At 46.8% G+C, this 27,985-nt stretch overlaps 1 protein-coding gene across 3 annotated transcripts in view; it reads left to right on the top strand.

Moving 5' to 3' along the window:
• Positions 1 to 27,601, top strand: part of Marchf2 (membrane associated ring-CH-type finger 2) — a 35,804-nt gene extending 8,203 nt beyond the window's left edge. For 2 of the 3 annotated variants that reach the window (XM_057772526.1, XM_057772525.1), the window contains exons 2-5: positions 973 to 1,200; positions 8,790 to 8,985; positions 16,717 to 16,926; positions 24,764 to 27,601. In XM_057772526.1, the coding sequence (XP_057628509.1) occupies positions 1,025 to 1,200; positions 8,790 to 8,985; positions 16,717 to 16,926; positions 24,764 to 24,922 (741 nt within the window). In that variant the 5' untranslated portion in view covers positions 973 to 1,024 and the 3' untranslated portion in view covers positions 24,923 to 27,601. Of the gene's footprint in view, positions 1 to 972; positions 1,201 to 8,789; positions 8,986 to 16,716; positions 16,927 to 24,749 lie in introns of all 3 variants that reach the window. The other variant, XM_057772527.1, reaches the window with a different exon arrangement.
• Positions 27,602 to 27,985: the final 384 nt, after the last annotated feature.

Here is a 27,985-nt window from a genome sequence, read left to right as displayed (position 1 = left end):
TTAATCTGTGCATCACCACGAGGTCATGGCCTACCAGCAAAGTTTCAGCGGGCTCTATCTCCTGTGGTGGCTACATGGCTTCTTCCTGATTCCACCTGCTCTCTCTCTATATATATTTCTTTTAGCCTGGCTATATTCTGTTAAGCCATTGGCTGAAAGCAGCTTATTAGCCAATAAAAGCAACACATATACAGAAGGACTTCCCATACCATTTCACCTTTTATATTCAAATAGAAAGGAAGGTTTTAACTTTAACATAGTAAAATTACATATAACAAAACAAGTGTTAAGCAAGAATTACAGTTACTATATTTACAATATGTAATATTATATAAATATAATTACAATATTGTAAATATAGTAACAATCTAGTCTGGACAGTTCCTCATTGAGAGCGCCTTCCCATTACCACATCCCAACCTGGTCTAGACACCTAACTCCTCATGAGAGCGCCTTCCCACTACCACATCCCAACTTGATCTAGACACCTAACTCCTCATGAGAGCGCCTTTCCAGGTATTCTTGATTGTGTCAGTTTGATAACAAATAACTATCACATTCCTTGACAAGATGGAACTCGAGCCAGGCAGTCTCAAATCTAGCATTCAGAAGGCTTAGATCTTAGGTTCCAGGCTAGCATGACTATAGAGTGAGATCATCTTGTGGGTGAAGGCTGGCTGCACGTCCCCAGAAGCCATGTAAAGGCAGGCACAACAAGCCTTACATGTAATGGCAGCCCTCGTACTAAGTCGAGAGGTGGGAACAGGAGAACCCCTGGAAGCGGGGTCAGCTGGCCTGGTGTGCACACAGAAAACAGGTGTGCTCAGACCTCTGACCTCTACTCATGCCCCTTGGTGCACACTCACTTGCACTCACACACACACGCATACACACCTCAGAAAAGAAGAGGGAACCCAGCAGACATGTGACTCACTGATTTTGCCTTTTATCTCTCTGCTGGCCTCCTTTCAGGCTCTTGGGACCATGGGCCTCAGGCCCTGAGGACAGGAGGCTCCTTGTGGCCATGAGGACAGGTGATTGCTGCCACCTCCCCGGCTCCCTTTGCGACTGCTCTGGCAGCCCTGCCTTCTCCAAGGTTGTGGAGGCCACAGGCCTTGGACCACCCCAGTATGTGGCACAGGTGACCTCAAGGGATGGCCGGCTGCTTTCAACTGTCATCCGGGCTTTGGACACACCGAGGTGAGTATTGATCATTAGTACCCTGACTTTTGTCCATTTCTCTCTGGAGTGAGTGATTTTCTCCTAGTCTGAGGTCAGGGGTCCTGTCACTGAGAGAGCCAAAGGTGTGAACATGCCAGAGAAAAGAAGCCAAATACTGAGATGGAGAGATGGACTTGGAGAGATGGCTCAGTGGTTAAAGACCACTTGCTGCTCTTGCAGAGGTTCAGAGTTCAGTTCCCGGCACCAACAATGGACAGTTCACAGCTGTCTGTAACTCCAACTCCAGGGGATCCGATACCCTCCTCTGGCTTGCTTGGGAACTCTCTCCCCACAGAGACAAACAAATAATAAAAAGAAATACATATTTATCAAAAGAGACCAAGTAGTTGGGTGTGGCGGAACATGTCTATAAATGGGGCAAGGGAGACGGGCCAGTTGATGAAATGTTTGCTATGCAAGCTTGAAGACCTGAGGTTCATCCCTGGAATGAATGTTAAAAGCTGGGCATGGTAGCCTGTATTGTAATCCCAGACAGGACAAGCCGATCTCTGGAGCTCTCTCAGCCAGCCTACCTTAACTGGTGAGTGCTAGGCCAGCTAGAGATGATACTTTAAAAGACAGGTGGCCATCCCCTGAAGAACCTCTGGCCTTCACACACACACACACACACACACACACACACACACACACACGAACAGGGTTTTTCTTTTGGGCCACCAACCAGCTTCCCAATCCTGACATGGAAACTTCTTACTAGTTATGAATGCTCAGCCTTATCTTATGCTTATCCTACTAGCTTTATGACTTAACCTGTTTCTCTTCATCTATGTTTTACATTGGGTCTTGTTACCTTTCTCTCCTTCTGTATATCTTACTCTCCCTGCTCCTGTGTCTGGCTGTCTGGTAGCTGCCTGGCTTCTGGACCCAGGTGTGTCCCTCGTTTTTCCCCTCATTTTTTCCTCCTCCTTCTCCTTTGCCTAGATTTCTTCTGTTTATTCTCTCTGGCAGCAGCTCTGCCTATCCATCTCCTGCCTAGCTATTGGCCGTCAGCTTTTTATTAGACCCATCAGGTGACTTAGCCAAGCAAAGTGAAACAAATGTAACACATCTTTACATAAACAAATGCTGCAAAACAAATGTAACACGCCTTTCCACAGTTAAAATAATATTCCGCAGCATAAACAAATGAAACACATCTTTACATAGTTAAACATTCCACAACAGGGACACACACACACACACACACACACACACACACATGCTCACACAAAACATGAGTGTGGAGACACATATTTATAATCAGAGCTGGAGACACAGAGAAAGGTGGGTCAATGGGACTTGCTGGCCAGCTAGTCTAGCCACTGAGAGACCTTGACTTAAAACATAAGACGGCAGCCAATGAGATGGCTCAGTGGGTAAAAGCCTGCATTAGATCTCCATGATGGAAGGAGAGAATCAACTCCTGAAAGTCATCTTCTGACCTCCAGATGTGTGCATGGCACACACATCCCCACCTGTCCACACACACACACACACACACACACAATAAATGGATAAAATGCAATTTAAAAAGCAAGGTAGACATCCCCAGGCCAGCGGGAGACCCTGTCTGGTAACCACGGTGGATGGCCCCTGAAGAGTGGCAGCCGAGGACTCCGCAGGCATGTGCACACATCCCTGCTCACCAGCACCCGTCCGCTACCTTAAACAAGCATGTCATAAACTCTAGTCCTTGAATGCTGAGGTAGGAGGGTTAGAGTTCAATCAAGACCATCCTAGTCTACATAGCAGTATCTTTTCTCAAAATTACTAATAAATGAACAAATCTGGGCTGGGGATATGTCTCAGTGATCGAGTGCTTTCTTAGTGTGAGCAAAGCCGTGGATTCTCTCTTCAGCACTAAAATTCTAGGTGACTGTGGAAAATCTGAAGATCAAATGTTGAAGGTTGTTTCATGAACTTTTAAACAAATGCTTGCTTCCTCCCTTGATATCCCGAGACAGGGCACCAATGTCAAAGTAAAAGTCCAATCCCCCAAAGTCTAGCTGTGAGAACCAGTGAGTTTACTGGGGCTACTTAGAGAGCTGAGTGGGCGGTTACATGCAGGAGCGTGGGTACCCCACAATAGCTGCATCAACAGAAAATCTTGCCCAGCGTGGATGATCAACCTCTTCTGCTCTGTATAGTCTAACACCTCTTAGACCACAAGATCACATGTAACTGTGAAATTGATGGGCTATAGTTAGCAGCGAGAGGTGCAGGAGGTGGTGCCTGGGGTTTCAGGGGAGGTCCAGGGACCCTCCCACCCCGTCCTTATAGGGGGGAGACCAACAGTCAACAGGCTGGGGCTTGAAGGTTGTTTGCAAATAGTTGCAGCTGCTTGATGAAGATGGTGAAAGTTGTCATGCCCAGAGTATAGGGCTCAACACCAGTGACTTTGGGCGTTGGAGAAGCCACGCAGGGAGCGAGGAGTGTGCAGAACAGTGCCTGGACTGAAACTCCCTCAGACACCTTCCTCTCCCTGCGTGACAGATCTCTAAAACAGCCACACCCTTCTGGTCAGATTATTCTGAGAATATGGTGTTACGGTCCTCAGAATGTGGGTAGTGCTGCCTCTGTTCAGAATGAAGGTATGTTCTACGGAGCCAGTGTAACTGAAAGGATCATAAGCTGAAAATACTGTGCTGGAAGATGGCCATGTGTGCCTGGCTACCCGAGTTCAACCCCTGGAACACATATAAAGGTAGAAAAGGGAACTGGCCTTTAATCCCAGCACTCGGGAGGCAGAGGCAGGTGAATCTCTGTGAGTTCAAGACCAGCCTGGTCTACAAGAGCTAGTTCCAGGACAGGCTCCAAAACCACAGAGAAACCCTGTCTCAAAAACCCAAAAAGAAAAAAGAAAAAGGAACCGGTCACACCAAGTTGGGTGGGAGAGACAGGCAGGTACTGAGATCTTGTTGACTAGCGTACCAGCTTAGCTGAAAATGCACACTTCGAGTTTAGAGGAGAGACTCTGTAGAGGAAGACACCTGACACGGTGCTCTGACCTGCATATGCGTGTGCACAGGCACATGTACCTGTATGTCTCTCTGTCTGTCTGTCTGTCTGTCTGTCTGTCTGTCTGTCTGTCTGTCTCTCTCTCTCACACACACACACACACACAATGGTTAAAGCTCCTCCAGGCCTTCATTCCTTCCCCCTTCCTTCCCTTCCCTTTTCTCTTTCCCTTCCCCTCTTTCCTTCCTTTTTTTTTTTTTCCCCTTGAGACAGGGTTTCATGTAACCTATTCTGACCCCAAGCTTGTCATATATGGCTGGCCTTGAGTTCCTGGTCTTCCTAGTATTGGGACCACAAATGTGCACCACATTCGCGGTGTGCTCGAACTTTTCAGCATCTGTAAAGTGGAAGCAGGGTGAGCAGTCCTCTGAGGCTCGCAGTGAGAATGGGATGACTGAACCCCAGCGTTGCACTCAGAATACAGCCTGTGGCCATGGTTCCTGAGTCAAGGAGAGCCAAGGGGAGAGGAGCAGCAGTTTGAGGTGGGCTCAGGTCCAGCCTGAGTGCCAGTGAAACCCTGTCTCAAAAGCAGAACAGCTGAGCATGGTGGCACACAGACTGGGGAGGCGGAGACAGGAGGGTGTTTGTGAGTTCAAGGCTAGCTTGAAGAAGTTCCAGGCTAGCCAGGGTTCCATAGTGAGACTCTGTCTCTAAATAAATAAAACAAATAAATATGAAAACAAAGTTAGGCATGGTGACACACGCCTGGCATACCAAGACTGCAGAGGTAGACAGGGGAGATCCAGAAATTCAAGGTTATCCTCAGCTATGGTAGCAAGTTAGAGGCCAACAAGGGCTACATGAGACCTTGTCTAAGAACAAACAGAAGACAGGCTGAAGTCAGGTGTGGTGATGCATGTCTTTCATCCCAACACTTGAGAGTCAGAGGCAGGCAGATCTCTATGCTCTGCATGATGAGTTCCAGGACAGTCAGGGCTACATAATTTAAACATGTCTTTTTGTTTGTTTGTTTTGGTTTTGGTTTTTGGTTTTCAAGACAGGGTTTCTCTGTGTAGCCCTGGAAACCATATCTTACAATGAATAAAAACAGGCTTGGAAAGATGATTCGATGGGTAAAGGCATGCTATGCAAACATAAGGACTTGTGTTCAAATCCCCAGAGCCCATGTAGAGATGCAGGTGTGATACTCAGGCCTGCACATCTCTAACGACTCCTACAGAGAGGTAAGGGTGGAGGCAGGTGAAGCCTCAGAAGCTCGGAGCAAGCCTGACACATAGGAATATGACTCTGCCTCAAACAAGGTGGTAGGAGGTTGTCCTCGGACCTCTGCCCAGGTGTCATGACACGTGCATTCATACACATATGTACACATATATACACAGTGCCTCATACATGGGGAGTGCTCAGTAGACCGTAGCGTGTGTCCTCTCTGCCTTTATCAGAATTGCTGTTCCAGAGTTTCCAGGGCTTCCCAGAAGGAACTGAGCTGACATGGCTCTTAAGAGTCTTACTGCTTCCTTCCCCCGAGTAGGTTTCCAGAAAGGGGAGCTCTTTCCTGTGAACTTTTATGTTTGTGTGAGTGTGTGTGTATGAATCAGAGTGTGTAATTAGAAAGGCGCTGGGAATGTGTGTGTGTTTGAGTAAGAGAGAGTTTGCTTGAGTGTGCGTACACGTGCAATTGTGTGTCCAGGTGTACTTGTGTTTATGGAGGTGAGAGGCGGACATCAGGAGTCTCTCTTGATGTCTTTTCAACACACAGGCACCCAGTGCATGCACACATGCCATTGAGGCAGGGTTTCTGACTTCAACCCAGGGCTGGATGATTCTGCTAGAGTAGATGCCTGGCATGTTCTGGGGACTCCATCTCCATCTTCTAGGTGCTGGGATTACATATAGGCCACCACACCCAGCTGGTGTTTGAGTGGGTGCTGAGGATTCAAACTCTTTACCCACTGAGCGTCTCTTCAGTCTCGCCAGTGGCCTTTTGCAAAAGAGAACAGCGCGTTAGAGACTGGGCTGAAAGGAAAGATGTGAGCCCTGCCTCTTGGGACCTGCGCTGTTTGGCATTCCTGTTTGTTTTGAGACAGTTTCTCATGTAGCCAGGCTGATTTCCAGCCTTGAACTCCTGATCCTCTTGTCTCTATCTCCAAAGTGCTAGATTTACAGACATGCCTGGTTTATGCCTTCCTGGTGGTAGAGATGGGAGCCAGGACGTCCTGACCACTAAGCAAGCACTCTACAACTGAGCCACAGCCCAGCCCTCGGCTGTAGCCTGGCTTCCACCAACAACCGGAAGGCTGGAGGAAAGGGTCTTTTCCCTTTCTCTCTCTCTGTCTCTCTCTCTGTTTCTCTCTGTCTCTCTGTCTCTCTCTGTCTCTCTGTCTCTCTGTGTGTGTGTGTGTGGTGTGGTGTGGTGTGTTCCCGACAATATGCTTTCTGGGCAGAAATGTTTAGAAAACAATGACTCATGTATTGGATAGCCCTTGGGTCCACTAAAGCCACTTCCTGCCTTCCGGAGCTGCCCCAGGAAGAACTCAACTTCCCCAGAGACTGGACTGTGATTAGAGACTCCCCCTAGTGGCTGTTATGGATGGTTTCTATGCCTATTCGCCCATTCCACCCCGTGTCTACCTTAGCCATGCACAGAAAAACAAAGGAGTGATTTCTTTTTCTTTCTTTCTTTCTTTCTTTCTTTCTTTCTTTCTTTCTTTCTTTCTTTCTTTCTTTCTTTTTTGTTTTTGTTTTTGTTTTTCGAGACAGGGTTTCTCTGTGGTTTTGGAGCCTGTCCTGGAACTAGCTCTTGTAGACCAGGCTGGTCTCGAACTCACAGAGATCCGCCTGCCTCTGCCTCCCGAGTGCTGGGATTAAAGGCGTGCGCCACCACCACCCGGCTAAAGGAGTGATTTCTTACATGCATAGGTTTCTCAGACAGTGTGACCTTTAGGTATAGATAGAGCCAAGAGACTTTGATAATGTCTTTTAAAAAAATTGTGTGTGGTGTGCATTTGTATATGTGTGTGTGATGTGTGTTAGTGTGTATCATCAAGTATATATGTGTGTAGTTGTATTTGTGTGATATGTATTAGTGTATTATGTGTACTTTTGTGTGTGATAATGTGTTAGAGTATGTGTGTGTAATCATGTGTGCATGTTGTATGTTAGTGTATATTGTGTAATGTGTGCTAGTATGTGTCTGTAATTATGTGATGTGTGTTAGTGTATGTGGGTCATCAAGTGTGTTGCTGTATATGTGTAATTGTATTTTTGTGTGATGTGTGTTAGTGCTTGTGAGTGTAATGTGTGCATGATGTGTGCTATGTATATGTGCATAATTGTGTGTGATGTGTGTTAGTGTTTGTGTGTGCTAGCAAATGTGTGTAATATGTGCTAGTGTATATGTGTGTCATCATGTGTGTATTAGTGTGTGCATGTGATGTGTGTTAAGGAGTGTATTGTTGTATGTGTGTGTAATTGTGTGTGTGTTAGCGTGTGTGTGACGTGTGTAATCATGTGTGGATGTGTGTTATTGTATTAGTGTATGTGTGTGATCATGTATGAGCTGTAAAGGGTTGTGCTAGTTATCTGTCTTGTTGTTGCAACAAGAACAACTTAGGGTAGGAAAGGTTTGTCCATCATGGCTGGGAAATCACAGCGGCACAAGCATCTGAAGTCACATTGCACCCATGGGGAGGAGCTTAGGAATCAAAGAGATGAATGCTTATATTTAATTTGCTTTTTCTTTTAAAAAATTATAGTGTGTATGTGTGGGTGTGTGCACACTCCCGTCCGTGTGCATCCTGTGACATATGTGTGGAGGTCAGGGAACAACTTGCAGGAGGCAGTTCTCTCTTCTTCCACAGTGTGGGTCCCAGGGACGGAGCTCAAGTCACTAGATTTATCAGCGAGCACCTTTATCCACTGAGCTGTCTTGTGTCCCTGCATCCTTCCATGGAAGGAATCATCCTTGTTTGGGATAGGTCTTCCTACTTCCTGTTAGCCTAATTTAGAAAAGCTCTCACAGACATACCCAGAGATGTCTCCATGATGTTCTACACCATGTCAGGTTGACAATATAAACAATCAGAAGGAATACCAAGAGTGGATAGTTACATAGGAATATCATGATAGTTTTTCATCTAAAGAAGAGAGCAGCCTGGCGGTGATGGCGCACGCCTTTAATCCCAGCACTTGGGAGGCAGAGGCAGGCAGATCTCTGTGAGTTCGAGACCAGCCTGGTCTACAAGAGCTAGTTCCAGGACAGGCTCTAAAACCACAGAGAAACCCTGCCTCGGGGAAAAAAAAAAAAAAAAAGAAGAGAGCATTAGGCAAGCAGGTGGACAGGATGCTCACTGTAGGCTAAAAGGGGCCCGCAGTAGCTCTGGGGAAGGAACACACGGGCCTACCAATGGAAGTTTGCAAAAGCACCCGAGGAGAGGACACCTAGAGCTGGGGAGCTGAAGGATGAGTAGAAGTTTTCCAAGCAGCAGCCTGGGGGCCACAGCAAGCTTGTAACCTAGCAAGTAGTGATGCCGGTTATGTAAGAAGTCTATCACCCATCGTTGACAAGTCCTATCTCTGTATCCCTCCAGTGACTGTCCCTTCTGCCGAATCTGCCATGAGGGAGCGAATGGGGAGAACTTGCTGTCCCCGTGTGGCTGCACCGGCACGCTAGGAGCTGTGCACAAGAGCTGCCTGGAGAAATGGCTGTCTTCCTCCAATACCAGCTACTGCGAGCTGTGCCACACGGAGTTTGCAGTTGAAAAGCGACCCCGCCCTCTCACAGAGGTACATTGCTTGGGGGAGGCTGGCCATCCAGAGGGAGGAAGGGCATTTTGGGGACAGAGTTAGCAGTTGCTCAGGTCAGCTGGGAAAGCTGTTATGTTCCTGCCAATGCTGGGAGGGATCTGCTGACGTGTGGGAACCTGAATGACCAGAGGTTGCAGGTCTGCAAACCTCTACCTGCCGTGCTATCTGTCTGTCTGTCTGTCTGTCTGTCTCTTTCTCTGATTGTTTTGCTTTGTTTTTGAAGCAGGATCTCAGGTGTCCTAGGCTGTCCTCAAAGTAGCTTTTAGCTGAAGATGACTTTCCAACCTGTGGCCATCCAGCCTCTACGTCCCAGTGCTGGACTTACAGGCAGGCAGTGTCAGCAATGGAACCCAGGGCTCCATGTATGCTGGGCTTGCCCTCTACCAGCTGAACCCCACCCCACTTCCAGTCAGCACCACTCCCCATTTTAATACAACTCGAATTCGCTACTATCCTGTCTCTGTTTCCTGAGTGTTGGAATTATAAGCATGTACCACAGGGCTGTTTTTTGCTTCTTTGAACTAGAGTGTCATTTTAGTTCAGGGAGGCCAGGAACTCAGGCAATCCTTCTGCTTCAGCCTATTGACTGCCAGTATGACAAGGTATGAACCCTAGGGCAACCATTGTTGGTTCTTTTTATTTTTTTGAAAGAGTCTAATGTAGCCCAGGCTGGCCTACAGTTTGCTATACAACAGACCAGCCTTACACTCTTGACCTTCCACATTCAGGGATTAACAGGTGAGCTACCACACCCAAAATTTTTTTATTTGTTTTCTTTTATTTATTTATTTTAAGACAGGTTACGTTACACAGCCCTAGCTAGCCTGGAACTTGCTGTGTTGACCAGGCTGGCCTTGAACTGTTATCTTCTTCAGCCACCCTACAGTTTTTGAGGCCAGGTGTCTCTAAGTAGCCGTAGAACTGACTTAGAGCTCTCTATGAAGACCAGGCTGATCTCACAGAGATCCATCTGCCTCTGCTTCCCAAGGGCTGGAGTTAAAGGTGTGCACCACCATACCATTCTTTTCCTTTCTCTTCCCTTTTCCTTCCTTCCTTCCTTCCTTCCTTCCTTCCTTCCTTCCTTCCTTCCTTCCTTCTTTCTTTCTTTCTTTCTTTCTTTCATTTTTCTTTTGTTGTTGTGTTTTTTGATACAGGTCTTTCTGTGTATCCTTGACTCTCTTGGAACTCACTCTGTTGACCACACTGGCCTCAAACTCAGAGATCCACCTGCCTCTGCCTCCCAAGTGCTGCAATTGAAGGTGTGCGTCACCACCTCCCAGTTTACTTTATTCTTAAATTTGTTTTAATATATTTTATGTGCACTGATGTTTTGCCATGGGTGTTGGGTTCCCTGGAACTGGAGTTACAGAAGTTGTAAGCTGCCATGTGTGTGCTGGGAATCAAACCCAGGTCCTCTGGAAGGGGAGTCAGTACTTTTAACCTCTGAACTATCTTTCCAGCCCCTTAAAAATACTTTAAAAATTAATTACATCTTGGGCGGTGATGGCACACGCCTTTAATCCCAGCACTAGGGAGGCAGAGGCAGGCAGATCTCTGTGAATTCAAGGCCAGCCTGTTCTACAAGAGCTAGTTCCAGGACAGATCTAAAACTACAGAGAAACCCAGTCTCGAAAAACCAAACAAACAAACAAAATTTAATTACATGTGTGTGGCTCAGTGGGTCAGAGGACAACACGCAGAAGTTACTTATCTCCTTTCCCCATGTGGGATCTGGGATAGAACTCAGTTTCTCAGACTTGGCAAGTACCTTTACCTGCTGAGCCATCTCACTAGCTTTTTATCTTTCTATCATCTGTCTGTCTGTCTGTCTGTCTGTCTATCTATCTATCTATCTATCTATCTATCTATCTATCTATCTACCTACCTGCCTACCTATTAAGTCCCAGCTGACCCAAGGCTTAGCCTCTTTTGGGTGCTAGGGTTACAGGCATCTGCCACCAAGCTCAGATTACTAAGCATTTCTTTGAACACCTCTGGTATGCCCAGTGTTTTGTCAGGTGCTAGGCCTTCCAGTCACCAACTCACAGTTGATAATGTCCTTGTGATCTCCAAACAGGCCAGTTGGTAGGAACAGTTATAGAGTGTCTTAGTTCCTGTCCTGTTTGCTGTGGTAAAATACCTTGACAAAAACAACTTAAATAGAAAAGACGTTACGACCCCCAGTTCCAGGTCACATGCCGTCACTGCAGTGAAGCCTTGTGGTAGGACTGTCCATCTCAAACACGCTAGCTGGTGACGTGGTGTCACAGTCTGGAAGTGGAAAATAAGCAACACCAGTGTGCATGGCTCTCCTTTTACCAGGCCTGCCTGTGAGATGTGCCACCTGAACTCACAGTGAGTCTTCCCACCTCAGTTAACACAGCTAAGAGAATCCCTCACAGGTGAACCCACAGTCTTCCCACCTCAGTTAACACAGCTAAGAGAATCCCTGACAGGCAGGTCCACAGGCCACCCTGATCTGGACTCCTTGAGACTCCCATCCCAGCACTCCAGATTCTGTCAAATTGAGCATTAACTCTTACATCACCGAAGGCAATGTTGAAGGAGAGGTGCGTGTGCAGCGCAACACTTGGGGCTCAAGAGTGGTCGTAGGAGCTGGAAGTGTGTAAGTGCTTGCTATACAAACACGCGGGTCTGAGTTCAAATCCCCAGAACCCACAAAAAGCGAGGTGCAGTAGCTCATTTCTGTCACCCCAGTGTTCCTAGGGGAAGCTGGGAGGTGGAGACAGAACCCCTGGGAACTTACTCCAGCTACCCTGGTTTACACAAGAGGAAAACGTCAGGGAGAACGCATCTGTGGGTCGAGGGAGAGGCCTTGGCTGGAGGTGAGTCCTCAAACTGAGACTTGAGGGATTAAAACAGGAATTTAGAGCCCCTAGGGAGAAGACAGTCCCCGAAGAGAACACAGCAAGTGTGAAGACCCTGAGGCCAGGAGAAGGTCAAGCTAAGAGGCGGGAGAACTCTTAGTGTAATGCTTACTTAGCATACGTGAGGCCCTGAGTTCAATAAGAATCCCAACGCTTGGGAGGTAGGGAGACTGCATGGGGTTTGAAGTCGCCCCGGCCACAAGAGACCTGTTGTGTGACACTGTTTTGTTTTGTTTTTTGTTTTTCGAGACAGGGTTTCTCTGTGGTTTTGGAGCCTGTCCTGGAACTAGCTCTTGTAGACCAGGCTGGTCTCGAACTCCCAGAGATCTGCCTGCCTCTGCCTCCCGAGTGCTGGGATTAAAGGCGTGCGCCACCACCGCCCGGCTTGTGACACTGTTCTTAGAGATGTGTGAACAAACACCTGAGACAGGTTGTTGTCGAGCAAAAATATCAAGAAGACTCAGCAGTTAAAGTGCTTGCCGGGTAAGCATGAGGAACAAGACTTCAGACCCCCTAGAATGCATGTGAATGTCAGGTAGGTGTGGCAGCTGCCTGTAATCACAGCCTCAGGAGGTAGACACGGGATCCCCAGAGCAAGCTGGCTGGCCAAACGAACTATATCCATGAGCTCTGCATTTGATTGAGAGAGCCTGCCTCAGTGAATAAGGTGGAGGACAGACCGAGGATAATTCTTGACATCAGCCTTCATATGATCTGTGCGCACACACACATGCACACACAGCAACACTCCCACACAGACACATTGCCCCCCAATATATGCACATGTGTACAACATACAAAAAAGGAAAGAAACTAGGGAGGGAAAGGGTGGCTTCAAGAGAGGTGGCCGGTGACACCTGGCTTGGTGCATCACATAGATATTTGAACTTTGGCCTGAGCATGACAGTTGGGGTTGTGATTGGATGTCCCCAGGTGCTTGCTGTTTCCGTTTACGCCTCCCTGTCATACGGTGGCTGGGAACCCCAGAGAAGATATCACTGAAGTGTGAGGAGCAATGTCTAGTCCTGAGACCAGGAAGTACTGCCCAGATCAGTCAAGGCCACTATAGGTCACTTGGGAGCCTCCCTCCACCAGTGAGACAGTGAGAGGGACCAGTCTCTACATCCATCATCTCCTCCCCTTGACTCAACCTGACATGCCAGTTTAAAAGTGTCTGACGCTCCTCTTCCTTGTGTCTGTCTCCCTTCTGTCCCTCTGTCCATCTGCAAGGCCTTTATCTCTCTGGCCATCTGCCCCATTTTAAAAAATGACTTTACTCTGTGTGGGGGGCATGCGCACATGTGGAAGATGACTTGCAGGAAGCTGGTTCTCTTCTACCTTTATTTGGGTTCTGGTCACACACAGGCCATCAGCTTCATGTGGCAAATACTTTACCCACCAAGCCATCCTGCGGTCCTCCCACTTTCCCTGTTCCGTTTCCTTCACTAGCACAGAAGTGCAGGGACCTTTCTGCTGCTTTCCTTGGAGTTCATTTGCTCTGAGCCGCACTCGTTTCCCTTGGCCCGCCATCTTGGGAGGCGCTTGTGCTCCTGAGTAGCGCTAGCCAGGTTCTAGTCCTGGCTGGCTTTGCGGGCCACAGGATGAAAGCCCTTATCCAGAATGCTTGGGCTGGTTGTGGTGGCATACACAGGTGCATGTGCCAAAGAGTCAGAGACAGAAGGGTTCCCCGGCCTGGGCTCTGTGGTTTATCTGGTGGGTGACATAACATACATGAAGCCTTGGGCCTTCACAAATTCCTGCATGGTGCCACACACATGTGAATCTTGGCACGCGAGGTGCTGGTAAGGGGATCTTGGAAAAAAAGGAAAAAAGCTTGGGACTAGAGTGGTTTTAGTTTTGAGAGTTCAGATTTTGGAGTGTTTTCATGAGTAATATGAGGTATTCTAGGGTCCAAATTGAAAGGAAATCCATATTTCATTCATATATATATTACTCTCATCCTGTAAGTAAGTTTTACACAATATTTTAACTTTAATTAATTGTTTTCTTGTATTGCTGGAGTTGGAACCCAGGGCCTTGCTCACCTTGAGCAAGTACTCCCCAACTGAGCTAATCCCTAACCATTGTGTCAGTGAGTCAACATACACGGTGTCAGTTCTTTCTCTTTCTCTCTCTCCTATCTCCCTCTGGAGAGAGATGGCTCAGCAGAAAGATCACTTGTTGGTCTTTTGGAAGACTGAAGTTCACTTCCCAGCACCCATACCAGGTTGTTCACAAAACACTGGTAACTCTAGCTCCAGAGGATCCGACTCCCTCATCTGGCATTCATGGCACCCATATACATGCGTATAGATACACACATATGATGTGGGCTGTCATTCTGTATGTAGGTTGCTTTTTCTTTTTTTTTTTTCTTTTTTTGGTTTTTCGAGACAGGGTTTCTCTGTGGTTTTGGAGCCTGTTCTAGAACTAGCTCTTGTAGACCAGGCTGGTCTCGAACTCACAGAGATCCGCCTGCCTCTGCCTCCCGAGTGCTGGGATTAAAGGCGTGCGCCACCATCGCCCGGCTGTAGGTTGCTTTTATTAGTTGATGAATAAAGCTGTTTCAGCCAATGGCTTAGCAAAATTTAGTCAGGCTGGAACAGATATATAGAGAGAGTAGCCAGAGTCAAGGAGATGCCATGTAGCTGCCGAAGGAAAAAGACGCCTGGAAAACCTTACTTGTAGGCCACAGCCTTTTTTTTTTTTTTTTTTTTTTTTTTATTATGTATACAATATTCTGTCTATGTATATGCCTGCAAGCCAGAAGAGGGCGCCAGACCTCATTACAGATGGTTGTGAGCCACCATGTGCTTGCTGGTAATTGAACTCAGGACCTTTTGAAGAGCAGGTAATGCTCTTAACCACTGAGCCATCTCTCTAGCCCCAGCCACAGCCTTTTGACAATACATAGATTAATAGGAATGGGTTAATTTATGATATAAGAGCTAACTAGGAATACGCTTGAGCTGTTGCCCAAACAGTGCTGTAATTAATATAGTTTCTGTGTGATTATTTGGGTCTGGTAACTGGAGTGAAAGGACAGTCTGTTTGCACACACGCACACACACACGCACACACGCATGCGCCTGTATGTACAAATGTAAAATATTTAAGTAGCTTTTTTTTTTTTTTGGTTTCTCTTTGTGGTTCTAGCTGTCCTGGAACTGCCTGTGTAGAGTAGGCCACCACTCCCCAGCACATCTGACAGCCTGTGTAGAGCAGGCCACCACTCCTCAGCACATCTGTCAGCCTGTGTAGAGCAGGCCACCACTCCCCAGCACATCTGTCAGCCTGTGTAGAGCAGGCCACCACTCCCCAGCACATCTGTCAGCCTGTGTAGACCAGGCCACCACTCCCCAGCACATCTGACAGCCTGTGTAGAGCAGGCCACCACTCCCCAGCACATCTGACAGCCTGTGTAGAGCAGGCCACCACTCCCCAGCACATCTATCTGTCATCCCTTCTTTCTGTTGCTGTGACACCATGACCAAGGCAGTTTATAGAAGGAAGAGTTATTGGGGGCTTACAGTTTCAGGGTGAGTCCATGATCATGGCAGGGAGTGTGACAGCAGGCAGGTAGAGACCATTCAGTATCTGAGAGCTTACATTTTACCTTGAAGTAGGAGACAAAGAGGGACTAATTGAGTATAACGTGGGCTTTTGAAACCTCAAAGGCTGCCCCAGTGACATATCTCCAACTTGCCAGACTTCATAATTCCCTAATAGTTCACCAATTGAGTACCAAATATGCAAATATATGAGCATATATGGGCCAGATACAGTATTTTAAATAATTCTGAGCTGGACATTGTAGGGACATTCTCAATACTTGGAAGCAAGAGGTTCGGAAGTTCAAGGCTCACATGGGTTGCATGAGACCCTGTCTCAGAAAACAATAATAACCCACCACAGTGGTGGTGGTGCTGGTGGTGATGTATATATAAAACATTTCATGGTGTGGAAGGTTCTACTTGTGCTACCATGATAGCATTTTAAAGATTTGTTCTTAAGCTGGATATAGGGGTGGTCACCTTTAATTTCAACACTGGGTAGGTAAAGATAGGAGGACTTCTGTGAGTTCGAGGCCAGCCTGGTCTACATTGTGAGTTCTAGGACAGCCAGGACTATACTGGCTCAAAAAACAAACAAAGAAACAAGTAAAGGATTTGTTTTTATTTTTTATTTAGAGATATGTGTGCATGTCTGTGTAGTGTGTTCACTTGTGTGCAGCTGCCCGCAGAGGCCAGTAGAGGGCGTGGGATGCCCTGGAGCTGGAACTGCAGGTGTTGGGTAGTGAGCCTTTGACAAGGATGGTGGGAACAGAATCTGGTCCTTTGGGAGAGTAGCAAGGACTCTTATCTTCTGGTCCTGCTCTTCAGTTGCCTCCCCCGCCCCACGACCATCATGCTGGTGTTTTGGAAATTAAAGATTTTAGAACTTTTTGGATTGTAGATTTTCAGAATAGAGTAGCCAGCCTGCTCTAGTTATGTGAATTTGCATAAATGCATTAGCTCTTCTATTGTGAATTTGCATAAATGCATTAGCTCCTCTATGTGAATTTGCATAAATGCATTAGCTCCTCTATGTGAATTTGCATAAATGCATTAGCTCCTCCATTGCCTCTATTTGCCCATCAGTAAAATGAAGGCGAGCCCTCAGCAGACTCAGGATTATTAAATTATTAATTTAATAATAATATTAAAGTATTATTATTACTTTAAAAACGTATGAATATTCAGGCCTACAGCCTGCCCCTATCCCGTCCCTTCTGTACCCCCCTTCCATATATAACACCTCTCCCTCATCTGCTCCCCTGCAGTGGCTGAAGGACCCGGGGCCTCGCACTGAGAAGCGGACGCTGTGCTGTGACATGGTGTGCTTCGTGTTCATCACACCGCTGGCCGCCATCTCAGGCTGGCTGTGCCTTCGAGGGGCCCAGGACCACCTCCGTCTGCATAGCCGGCTGGAGGCTGTGGGGCTCATCGCCCTCACCATCGCTCTCTTCACCATCTATGTGCTCTGGACACTGGTGAGTGGGTACAGCCCAGCAGGAGGGCTCAGCCGGGACCCCTGGACTGCGTGAGTGTCGCTTCTGCTGGAGGGGGTCCCCTCAGCTCACCCTTGCTGTGGCCCCAGGTTGGCGCTGTAACACAGGTCCAGGGACACCCCAGCACACAGTGAGCCTTTCACTCCAAGGGTCAGAGGAGATGAAGGGGACAGGCAGCAATAGGCCGAGGCAAGGAAAAGATTGGAAGAAAGAGGGGCAGAGCAGATACACAGTAAGGAGCCGAGTGCCAGTGAGACATCTCAGCAGTAAGGAGCTGGCCCCAAGTTTGACTCCCTGAACCTGTGTGGTGGAAGGTGAGGGCTGACTCCAGGTCACTCTCTGTCCTAACCTAAAGGTGCCATGGCATATGCTGCCCCAGAAATAATTAAATAAATGTAACAACAAAATGAGATTTAAAACCTTCCAAAAAATATGAGACACACCTCTCCCTACTGAATTGTTGACTACTTTCAACTGGAGAAGGAAGAGACGTTGCCTTCAGTTGTGTGCCCACAAGGCTCTGCTGTATACCCAACCCATGAGCACACAGATGGCCTCCTTTATACTCAGTGTATCACAGAGCAAAGCAAAAAGATATGAGTGTGGGGAAAGACTTTGTAGGGAGGACGAGAGTGGGGTGAGGGCAATCAGAATGTATTACAGACATATATGTAACTGTAAAAGGCAAACGAGGGAGAGGGAGGGGGTATCTGGTCGGAATGGAGCTCAGTCGGTGGAGTGCTTGCCCAATTTGGAATCCCAGTGCCGTTCTCTCTGGTTCCCAGCTTTGAGAAGGGCAAGTCAGGAGGGTTAGATGTTCAAGGCTATCCTTTGCTACATGGTCAGATCATGGCTAGCCTGGGATACGTGAGACTCAGTCTCAAAAAGAAAAGGAAGGTAAGGAGAAAGAAAGGAAGGAAGGGGTGAGGGAGTGAGAAGGAACAGAGAGAGAGAGGAAAAAGGAGGGAGGGAGAGAGGAGGAAGGAGGGAGGGAGAGAGAGAGAAATTGAGAGCCCGTGAGACAGCTCAGCAGATAAAACACTTGCTGCTAAGTCTGATGAGCTGATTTGATCCCTGGGACCCACACTGGGGGAGAGAACAGACTCTGTAAGTTGTCCTCTGACTTCCGCATGTGCACCCCACTCCACCCCACAGTAATAGAGGAAAAATGCAGGAGAAATTAAATCCCAGCTAGAGATTCCTCACTGGTCCATGTACAAGGCTCTAGATTAATTCCCTAGCACCACAAACAAACAAACAAAAAAAAAAAATAATAAGACAAAAGTCAGCTGTGCTGATTTACACTGCCTGAAATCTCGTATGCAGGACTCTGAGGCGGGAGGATGGCTAACAAATTTAAGGCCAATTTGGGCTATACAATGAAACTCTGTCACAATATAAATAAATAGACAGGGCTGGAGAGATGGCTCAGAGGTTAAGATCATTGACTGTTCTTTTAAAGTCCTGAGCTCAATTCCCAGCAACCACATGGTGGCACACAGCCATCTGTAATGAGATCTGATGCCCTCTTCTGGCCTGCAGGTGTACATGCAGGCAGAATACTGTATACATATAAATAATAAAGAAGAACTTAAATTTAATAAATAGACAAACAAACAAATAAATAAGTAAACAAGGGTAGGCATGGTGGGGCACACCTTTAATCCCAGCATTCGGGAGGCAGAGACTGGTAGATCTCTGTGATCTAGAGCTCAATGCCAGCCTGGTCTACATACAGAGTTCCAGAACAGCCAGGGTCACATAGAGAGACCCTGCCTCAAAAAGAAAAAACAAAATGAAGGGAGAGATATTAAGAACTTGGCTGGGAGCTGACAGTGATAGAGCATGAGTCCCCCAGGACTTAGGGACAGTGTGGGTAACATGGATAGTCCCCCAGGAGTTAGGGACAGTGTGGGTAACATGGATAGTCCCCCAGGACTTAGGGACAGTGTGGGTAACATGGGATAGTCCCATCCAAAGAACCTGAGTAGACAATGAGGGATTGAAGCCAAAATACAGGACTGAGGAGTGGCTCAGTTGATACAGTACTTGTGGACACTACGTCTTCCAGCTGTGTTTACAGACACCTGAGGTGGAGGCCTACCTGGACTGCATGAGACTCTCTCAAAAAAAAAAAAAAAAAAAAAAACCAAAACAGGGCTGGCAAGAAGGCTGACTGAGTAAAAGTGCTTGCCTGGCAACCTGGCCACCCAGGTGCAGCCCTGGGACCCTCATAGGTAGCAGGAGAAAATTGACTCCACAGATCTGGCCTCTGGCTTTCACACGAAGGCCCTAACAAGAACAACCAACTTTTTTTTTTTTTTTTTAAGTTTTAAGACAAAATAAGCTAGGAGAGATTGTATGAGGTGTATTGATTGACAAATTGAGGGGTTGGGAGTGTGGAGCCGTGATAGGGCTCTTTCCTGGCATGTATCAGGCTCTAGCTTCCATCCCTAGCACAGGAAATAGACGATGAATGTGTGTGGGGGGTTACCCTGTAACATTTACTGGTTTCTATGTGTCTGTGAAAGAAATTAATTTAAACTAAAAAGTAGTTGTGAGTTGGTGTTTGGTGGGTGAAGGCAATTGCCTTCATGGCTGTCAAACTAAGTTCAACCCCCCTGGGACCCACATAGTGGAGAGGGAGAGCTGATTCCTACAAGTTATCCTCTGATGTCCACGCATGTGCACACACACACATGTAGTAAGAATACATTTAAAAAGTAGTTAAAAGGAAGAATGGAAGAGAATGGAGGCTGGCAGTGGTGGCGCACGCCTTTAATCCCAGCACTCGGGAGTCAGAGGCAGGCGGATCTCTGTGAGTTCAAGGCCAGCCTGATCTACAGAGCGAGTTCTAGGACAGGCTCCAGAGCTACAGAGAAACCCTGTCTCAGGCTGGAGAGATGGCTCAGAGGTTAAGAGAACTGACTGCTGTTCCAGAGGTCCTGAGTTCAATTCCCAGCAACTACATGATGGCTCATTCCCATCTATAGTGAGATCTGGTGCCCAGAACACTATACGCATAATAAATAAATTTTTTAAAAAAGAAACACTGTCTAGAAAAACTAAAGAGAGAGAGAGACAGAGAGAGAGAGAGAGAGAGAGAGAGAGGGAGAGGGAGAGGGAGAGGGAGAGGGAGAGAGAGAATGGAAAGGGGAGGGGAACGTAGAGAACACTACGACTGTTATTGAAACAAAAAGTGATAAGATAAAGTAGGAGTACCACTAAAGCAAGCAGGGACATCTTTGATCAGAGAGGGAGTCCAGAGTCTTGCATTCTCCGTTTGTCCAGCTGTGGGTCATTCCTCGTGTCGAGAAGTTGTTTCCAGATCAGTGGTAGATTTCATATTGAGCATGAGAGAGACCCTTGGTTTCAGGCTAGCAGCACACACACACACACACACACACACACACACACACACACGGGCTTTTTAAAGAGGGTCTCAAAGCTAGTGAGGCAGTGGTAGTGCACACCTTTAGTTCCTGCACTTGGGAGGCAAAAGCAAGCAGATCTCTGAGTTGGAGTCCAGCCTGGTCTACAGAGTGAGTTCCAGCACAGCCAGGGCTACACAAAGAAACCCTATCTTGAAAAACAAAACAACAACAAACAGGATCTCAAGTAGCCCGTACTTGAACTCAGAACGTAGCTGATGATGGCTTTGAAGTTCTGACCTTCCCAGTTCTCTCTGCATGGGTGACAGGTGTGCATCGCCACACATGTAAGCGAACGCTGCCACAACGGAACCTTATTCCATCTAGGGTGGCCTTTTACTCTTTGTAATAGTCGTGCTCAGCCTTCTGTGTACTAGGATTACAGGCCCTAACTACCATACTCACATTGTTTAATGCTGTTAAAGGCATCTTAAACCCTGCCTGTTGTAGGAGGCCGCTTGTTTGTTCCCGACTGCCCAGACCTGAAATAATCACACAGAAACTCTACTAACTAAATCACTGCTTGGCCTGTTACCTTTAGCTTCTTATTGGCTAGCTCTTACATTTTAATTTAACCCATTTCTATTAATCTGTGTATCACCATGTGGCTGTGGTTTACCGGCAAGGTTCCTTCTGGCGTCTGTCTCTGGTCTCCATGGCTTCTCCTGACTCTGCCTTCTTTCTCCCAGCATTCAGTTTAGTTTTCCCCACCTAGCTCTGTTCTGCCCTGCTATAGGCTCAAAGCAGTTTCTTTATTCATTAACCAATAAAAGCAACACATATACAGAAGGACCTCCCACATCAACTGCCAGTGTTTGCACAGCAAGGATGTAATGCAGTTCTCAGGATGCATTCCTGCCATAAGGGACACATATTTTATATTTATTTATTTATTATGTATACAATATTCTGTCTGTGTGCATGTCTGCAGGCCAAAAGAGGGCACCAGACCTCCTTACAGATGGTTGTGAACCACCATGTGGTTGCCGGGAATTGAACTCAGGACCTTTGGAAGAGCAGGCAATGCTCTTAACCACTGAGCCATCTCTCCAGCCCACGGACACATATTTTAAAATACATAAATTACATGAAGACATATGTACTGTTTTACACATGCTTGTTTTATCCTTTGATAGTGTCCTTTAAAAAGAAAAGGGGGCAGCTACCGAGAACACCCATTCATTGTATGGGTGTACCATATTTATTCAATCCCTTTGACTCATCTGTTACTTTGGCAATGTGGGGGATTTTTCACCCTGTTACGAATAGTACTTTGGGCCACTACCAATGAAGTTCTTTCTCCCTTCCTTTTTCCCTCTTTCCCTCCTTCCCTTTCTCCGTCCCTCCCTTCCTTCCTTCTTTCTCTTTCCTTTCTGTGGTGCTGGGAATGGAACCCAGGAGCTTGAGTAGTCTAAGCAAGTGCTTTACCATGGAGTTAGTCCCTAGCACATACGGAATATTTTTCTGTGTTCATAGTATATGGTACAGAAGTGTGTGCACAGTGCACATAGATGTGGAGGCCAGAGGCCAATTTTGGGTGCCTTTCTCAATCACTGTCCATCTTATTTTTATATTTTATCATTACATTCATTTATTTTATTTGTGTGTGTGAGAGAGCATGTGTACCATGACATGTATGTGGAGGTTAGAGGACAGCATGAATGACTCTCTTCTTTCCTTTTCCGTGAGGATTCTCACGTAGGTTGTACTCCAAGCCATCTCTCCAGCTCATCCACTTTTTTTTTTATTTTTATTTATTTATTTTTTTTTGTGATGTGGCCCTGGCAGGCCTGGAACTTGATATGTAGATCAGTGTGACCTAGAATTTACAGAAATCTGCCTGCCTCTACCTCCCAAGTGATGGAATTAAAGGCATGAGCCACCACTGTCTGGTATGATACCCATGTTTTAAAAATAATTTAAAAACATTTAGTGTGTGTGTGCGTGTGTGCTGGGTAGGTGAGAACATATAAAAGTTGGTGCTCCCCTTCTGTGTGTGCATGTGTGTGTGTGTGTGTGTGTGTGCTGGGTAGGAGAGAACATATAAAAGTTGGTGCTGCCCTTCCACACCTTCTAGGTCCTGGTTATGAGACTCAGGCTGTCAGGCTCAGTGCCTGTCTTAGGGTTTCTGTTGCTGTGAAGAGATACCATGACCACAGCCACTCTTATAAAGGAAAACATTTAGTTGGGTGGCTTACAGTTTCAGAGGGTCAGCCTGTTATCGTCATGGTGGGAAGCAAGGCAACATGGCAGGCTGATAGGGTGCTGGAGAAGGAGCTGCGAGTTCTTTTTTCTTTCTCTTTTTCTTTCTCTTTTTTTTTTTTTTTTTTTTTTTTTTTGGTTTTTCGAGACAGGGTTTCTCTCTGTGGCTTTGGAGCCTGTCCTGGAACTAGCTCGGTAGACCAGGCTGGTCTCGAACTCACAGAGATCTGCCTGCCTCTGCCGCCCGAGTGCTGGGATTAAAGGTGTGTGCCACCACCGCCCGGCTGAGCTGCAAGTTCTTACATGTTGACTCACAAGCAACAGGAAGTGGTCTGAGACACTGGGTGGTATCTTTTTTTTTTTTGGTTTTTCAAGACAGGGTTTCTCTGTGGTTTTGGAGCCTGTCCTGGAACTAGCTCTTGTAGACCAGGCTGGTCTCGAACTCACAGAGATCCGCCTGCCTCTGCCTCCCAAGTGCTGGGATTAAAGGCGTGCGCCACCACCGCCCGGCTACTGGGTGGTATCTTGAGCATGTGTGAGACCTCAAAGCCCACCTCCTCAGTGACACACTTCGTCCAACAAGGCCACACTTCCTAATAGTGCCATTCCCATTGGGGGCCATTTTCTTTTAAACATGTCATAGTGTCCTTTATCCACTGAGCTGTCTGGCCAGCACTCCACTTTTTATTGAGACAGAGTCTTTACACATGGAGCTTGCTGGTTTGCTAGGCTCGCAGGCCAGGGACCTCTAGAAATCTGCCTGACTCTGACTCCCGATACTGGTGTTACATGTACATCTCATGCTGCCCAGCAGACCCTTGATCAACTGAGCTGTTTGTCCAGTCAGGGCCCCAGGTGGCTTGGAAGACCTTAAACTCCTGATCCTCACATCTACTTCCTGACTACCGGATGTCCTGTGTGCACCAGTACACCTGGTTTCTGTGGTGCACTTTCAACGCTTTCCAAACTGTGCCGCATCCCCAAACACTAGTGTATTTTTTAATTGTGTCTCTGTTCTCCACCTGTTTTTCCCTCCCCACTCCAACACCCCTGGCCCCCATCTTTTTCTTGTCTTCATAGTTTTTCCTCTTCTGGAATGTTGTGTACTTGGATTCAAACAGCATATAGTCACTTCAAATCATCCTTTTTCACTTGGTTATGTGACTTCAACTTTTCTTCGTGCTGCATCTGGTTTGACGGCTCACTTTTGTTGTTCCATACTGAAGACTGAACCCAGGGCTCTCACAGGCTGAGCAAGCCTGCCACTGCTGAGTTACATTCCCAGGCTTTTAATGTTGTTTTGAGACAGTTTCTCACTAGGTTGCCCAGACAGGCCTTGAACTCACTCTGTTGTCCTAACCTTAGACTTGCGATTGTCCTGTCTTAGTCTTATGAGCAGCTGGGGTCGCTTTCCCGCACTAGCAGCTGGACTCTCTTTTTAATGGTACCTCAGTTGGAATCCAGCGCCTCTCACATGCTGGATAAGCACTTTCCCACTGAGTTGTGGCTCCAGCTCTCACTTCTCTTAGTGTGCATGCATGATATGTGCATCTGACTGTGTGTCTTTATGCGTGAGTGTGTCTGTATGAATGTGCATGTGTGACTGTGTGTAAATGTGTCTGTATTCATGAGTGTGTATGTGTGTGTACACATGTGAGTCCTAGCAATTTTCTTATCTCTGTCTCCCTCCACTTCCCAGTTTTGGGGTTATAGGTAGGGCACAGGATCATGCTCAGCTTTTTACATGGATGCTGGGGATTCGAACTCAGGTCCTTAAACTTATACAGCAAGTACTCCTACCCACTGAGCCATCTTCCCAGTCCCTTAAACACATCACCGTTTTTATCCTCTTACCTATGAAGGAACAGGTTGCTTCCAGGTTGGGCCATTGTGTGACTGCTCAGGGTTAAATAATCCCAAGAGACTGGTAGGACTCCATTCTCATCAGCTGTAGAAGGGAAGAGCCTTGCTTTCTGCTGGGGTTAAGATGGTGGAGCCCTCACTTTTATAGGACTCATAACTTACCAGAGTATCCTCCAAGGATCAGTGGGTGAGTGTATGTACAGTATACAGAAGTGCCAGATGTGGTACTGCTTCTAGGTTTGCTCTATGGCAAATGCCAGGGCCCCTCCCCCGGGCAGAGGCCTGTCTCTACCTTCTCACCCACTGCAGGACCGCCCCTGCAGGTCTCTTTCCGATACCATTGCCAGCTGTACTCAGAATGGAGGAAGACCAATCAGAAAGTCCGCCTGAAGATTCGGGAAGCAGATGGCTCCGAGGACCCCCACCACTCCTTGCTGGCTACTGGACTCTTAAAAAAGGTGGCAGAGGAGACCCCTGTGTGAAGACCAGACTGGCAGAGCCCTGAGGTAGTGGGGAAACCAGAGGCAGATGACAATGCCTTGCTTTGGAAGGATGGAAGCTGCCTGACCTTTCATGCACAGCCACAATGCTTCTCAGGCAAAGGGCCACAGCAATCCCTGCCCTGTGCTCCTGGGTGAACATGTTTTCAAGGGTTTTATTTTACACATTATTGTACATGACAGGGACAGATGGACAGACCTGAGCTTTGGATGGAGCAGGCACCCTCATCTCATTCTGAGATCGGTTTGACACTCCGTGGCTAGCAGCTTTGGCTGCTTGTGCTGAGGGCGCCCGTGGGCTGGAAGGTTCCAGCAAGCTTCTAGCACTGCTCTGCACCTGGCCGGCTTGCTCTCCTGGCACTCTTGACTTTATATAAAGTTGCACTGCATTTCAAAAACCCACCCCTGAATGAATAAAAGGAGCCCTTGCTGGCTAACATGGACTCATCAGTTACATTTCTAAACTGCTCCAAGTGAGTGGTTCTATGAGGGCAGAGCAGAAAACACTTGGCTTGTTTGGAGGGATCTGTTATGAAGCTGTCTTGGTTTCTTTTCTTTCTTTCTTTTTTCTTTCCTTTTGTTTTTTGTTTTTTGAGACAGGATTTCTCTGTGTAGCTTTGGAACCTGTTCTGGAACTCCCTCTGCAGACTAGACTGGCCTCCAACTTACAGAGATCCGCCTGCCTCTGCCTTCCGAGTGCTGGGGTTAAAGGTGTACGCCACCACTGCCTGGCTTCATTTCTTTTCTTATTTCTATGATAAAGTACTTAGATAAAAGCAACTAAGTGGGGGTGCAGAGATGGCTCGGTGGTTAGGAACAATGGCCATTCTTGTTCAATTCCCAGCACTCATATGGCTGCTTGCAGTTGTCCCTAACCCCAGTTCCAGGGGATCCAGTGCCCTCTTTTGTCTTCCACGGACACTGCCCACATGTGGTGTACATATGTACATGCAGGCAAAATACCCATACACATAAAATTTTTAAAAAGGCAACTTAAGAGAGAAAGCATTTATTTTAGCTCACAGCTCCAGCTACAGTCCCTCATGGTGGGGAAATCAAGGCACAGTTGAGTCTTTCTGCATCAATCAGTACAATCAAGGGGCCCGGAGGTGGTGGTGCACGCCTTTAATCCCAGTACTTGGGAGGCAGAGGCAGGCGGATCTCTGTGAGTTCGAGACCAGCCTGGTCTACAAGAGCTAGTTCCAGGACAGGCTCCAAAACCACAGAGAAACCCTGTCTCGAGAAACCACATAAAAAATAAAGTGTGCTTCCCACAGTCATGCCCAGAGGCTCAGCTCTCCAGGGACCCGTGATTCTCTCAAGCTGACAGTTAAGCTAGCACGGAAGCCTAAGGATGGAGTGAAAACAGTGTTAGATCAAGAACAGGATGCAGGGCCTGGGGACACAGCTCAGTGGTTAAAGCGCTTGCTACATGAACACGAAGAAGACCAGACTTCCTAAATATATAGATTTGGGGTGTGTTTACGTGTGTGTCCCTGGTGATGGTAGCCCAGCACCCAGGAGCTCTCAGAGCAAGCTGGCTAGCTGAACTAGCCATATGGGCAAAGCTCTGGGTTCAGCTGAGAGACCTTGCCTCAGTGGGTAAGGTGGAGAAGATGATGGAGACACCAGCATTAACCTCTGGCCTGTGCATGCGCATGTGCACACAGGAGGAAAACAAAGAGCAGGACAAGGGGGAGGTGGGAAGAACCTCCTTCCAGTTTGCACAAGTGCGCTCACCCATTGGGCCACCACACTGGTCTGCGCAGGATTTATGATGAGTGATCTTTTCAAAATTTTATTCTTTATGAGTGTTTTGTTTTCCCCACACATATGACTACCATGTTCATGCAGTGCCCAAAGAAGCCAGAAGAGGGCAAGATACTCCTAGGAACTGGATGGAGTTCCAGATGGTTGTGAGCTGACATGTGAGTGCCAGGAACAAAACCTCTGTCTTCTACAAGAGCAGTGAGCACTCTTAACTACTGAGCCATCTCTCCTGCTCCAATAAATGGTTTTCTTTTTAAATTTATTTATTTTTATTTAAAAAATATTTATTTATTTATTTATTATGTATACAATATTCTGTCTATGTGTATGCCTGCAGGTCAGAAGAGGACACCAAACCTCATTACAGATGGTTGTGAGCCACCATGTGGATGCTGGGAATTGAACTCAGGACCTTTGGAAGAGCATGCGGTGCTCTTAACCTCTGAGCCATCTCTCCAGCCCTTAAATTTATGTTTTAAATGATTTTTAAAAAAATATTTTAGTTGGTGATGTAGTTCAGTGATTGAATACTTGAATAGCTCTGGGTTTGAGTTCCAAGATCATTACATAAATATAGTTTTTAATATACTTCAGTAATGCATACACACTTTGAGACAGGGTCTGTGGGTAGCTCTGACTGGCCTGGAAATCAAAAACATCCTCTTACCTCTGTCTTCTGAGTGTTGGCATTACTAAAGGCATATAACACCATTCTTGGCAATATGTTTGTATATACACACATACATATGTGTGTACATATATATACACACACATATATGTATGTATATATATAATTTTATTTTATTGAGACATGATCTTACTATGCACTGAGATCTCACTGGCAATATATATATGTATATACACATACGTATAAAATAATTATACTATTTATATATTGTGTGTATTTTTTAATGGTACTGAGGATCGAATTCAGAGCTTCACATAGTCTAGGCAAATACTCTCTATGGAGGGATGTCCTCAGCAACAAACAACTTTAAGAATAAACAAAGTGTGGGGGGGTGTGTTTGAAAATTGGCCCAGTGGTTAAGAGCACTCATGTGATGGCTCACAACCAACCGTGACTCCAGTTTTGGGGGATTCAGTACCCTCTTCTGGTCTCCACTGACACCAAGCATACGCATGGTACAGACATACAGGTAGGCCAGCACCCATACACACAGATCACAAAGGGCCTTCTGTGGTGGCACACATCTTTAATCCCAGCACACGGAGGCAAAGGTAGGCAGATCTCTGTGAGTTCGAGGACAGTCTGAA

Source organism: Chionomys nivalis, chromosome 6, assembly GCF_950005125.1.
Source record: "Chionomys nivalis chromosome 6, mChiNiv1.1, whole genome shotgun sequence".
Lineage (NCBI taxonomy): Eukaryota > Metazoa > Chordata > Mammalia > Rodentia > Cricetidae > Chionomys > Chionomys nivalis.
The sequence above is the reverse complement of the archived record's forward strand: the minus strand, read 5'-3'. Positions and strand labels throughout refer to the sequence as shown.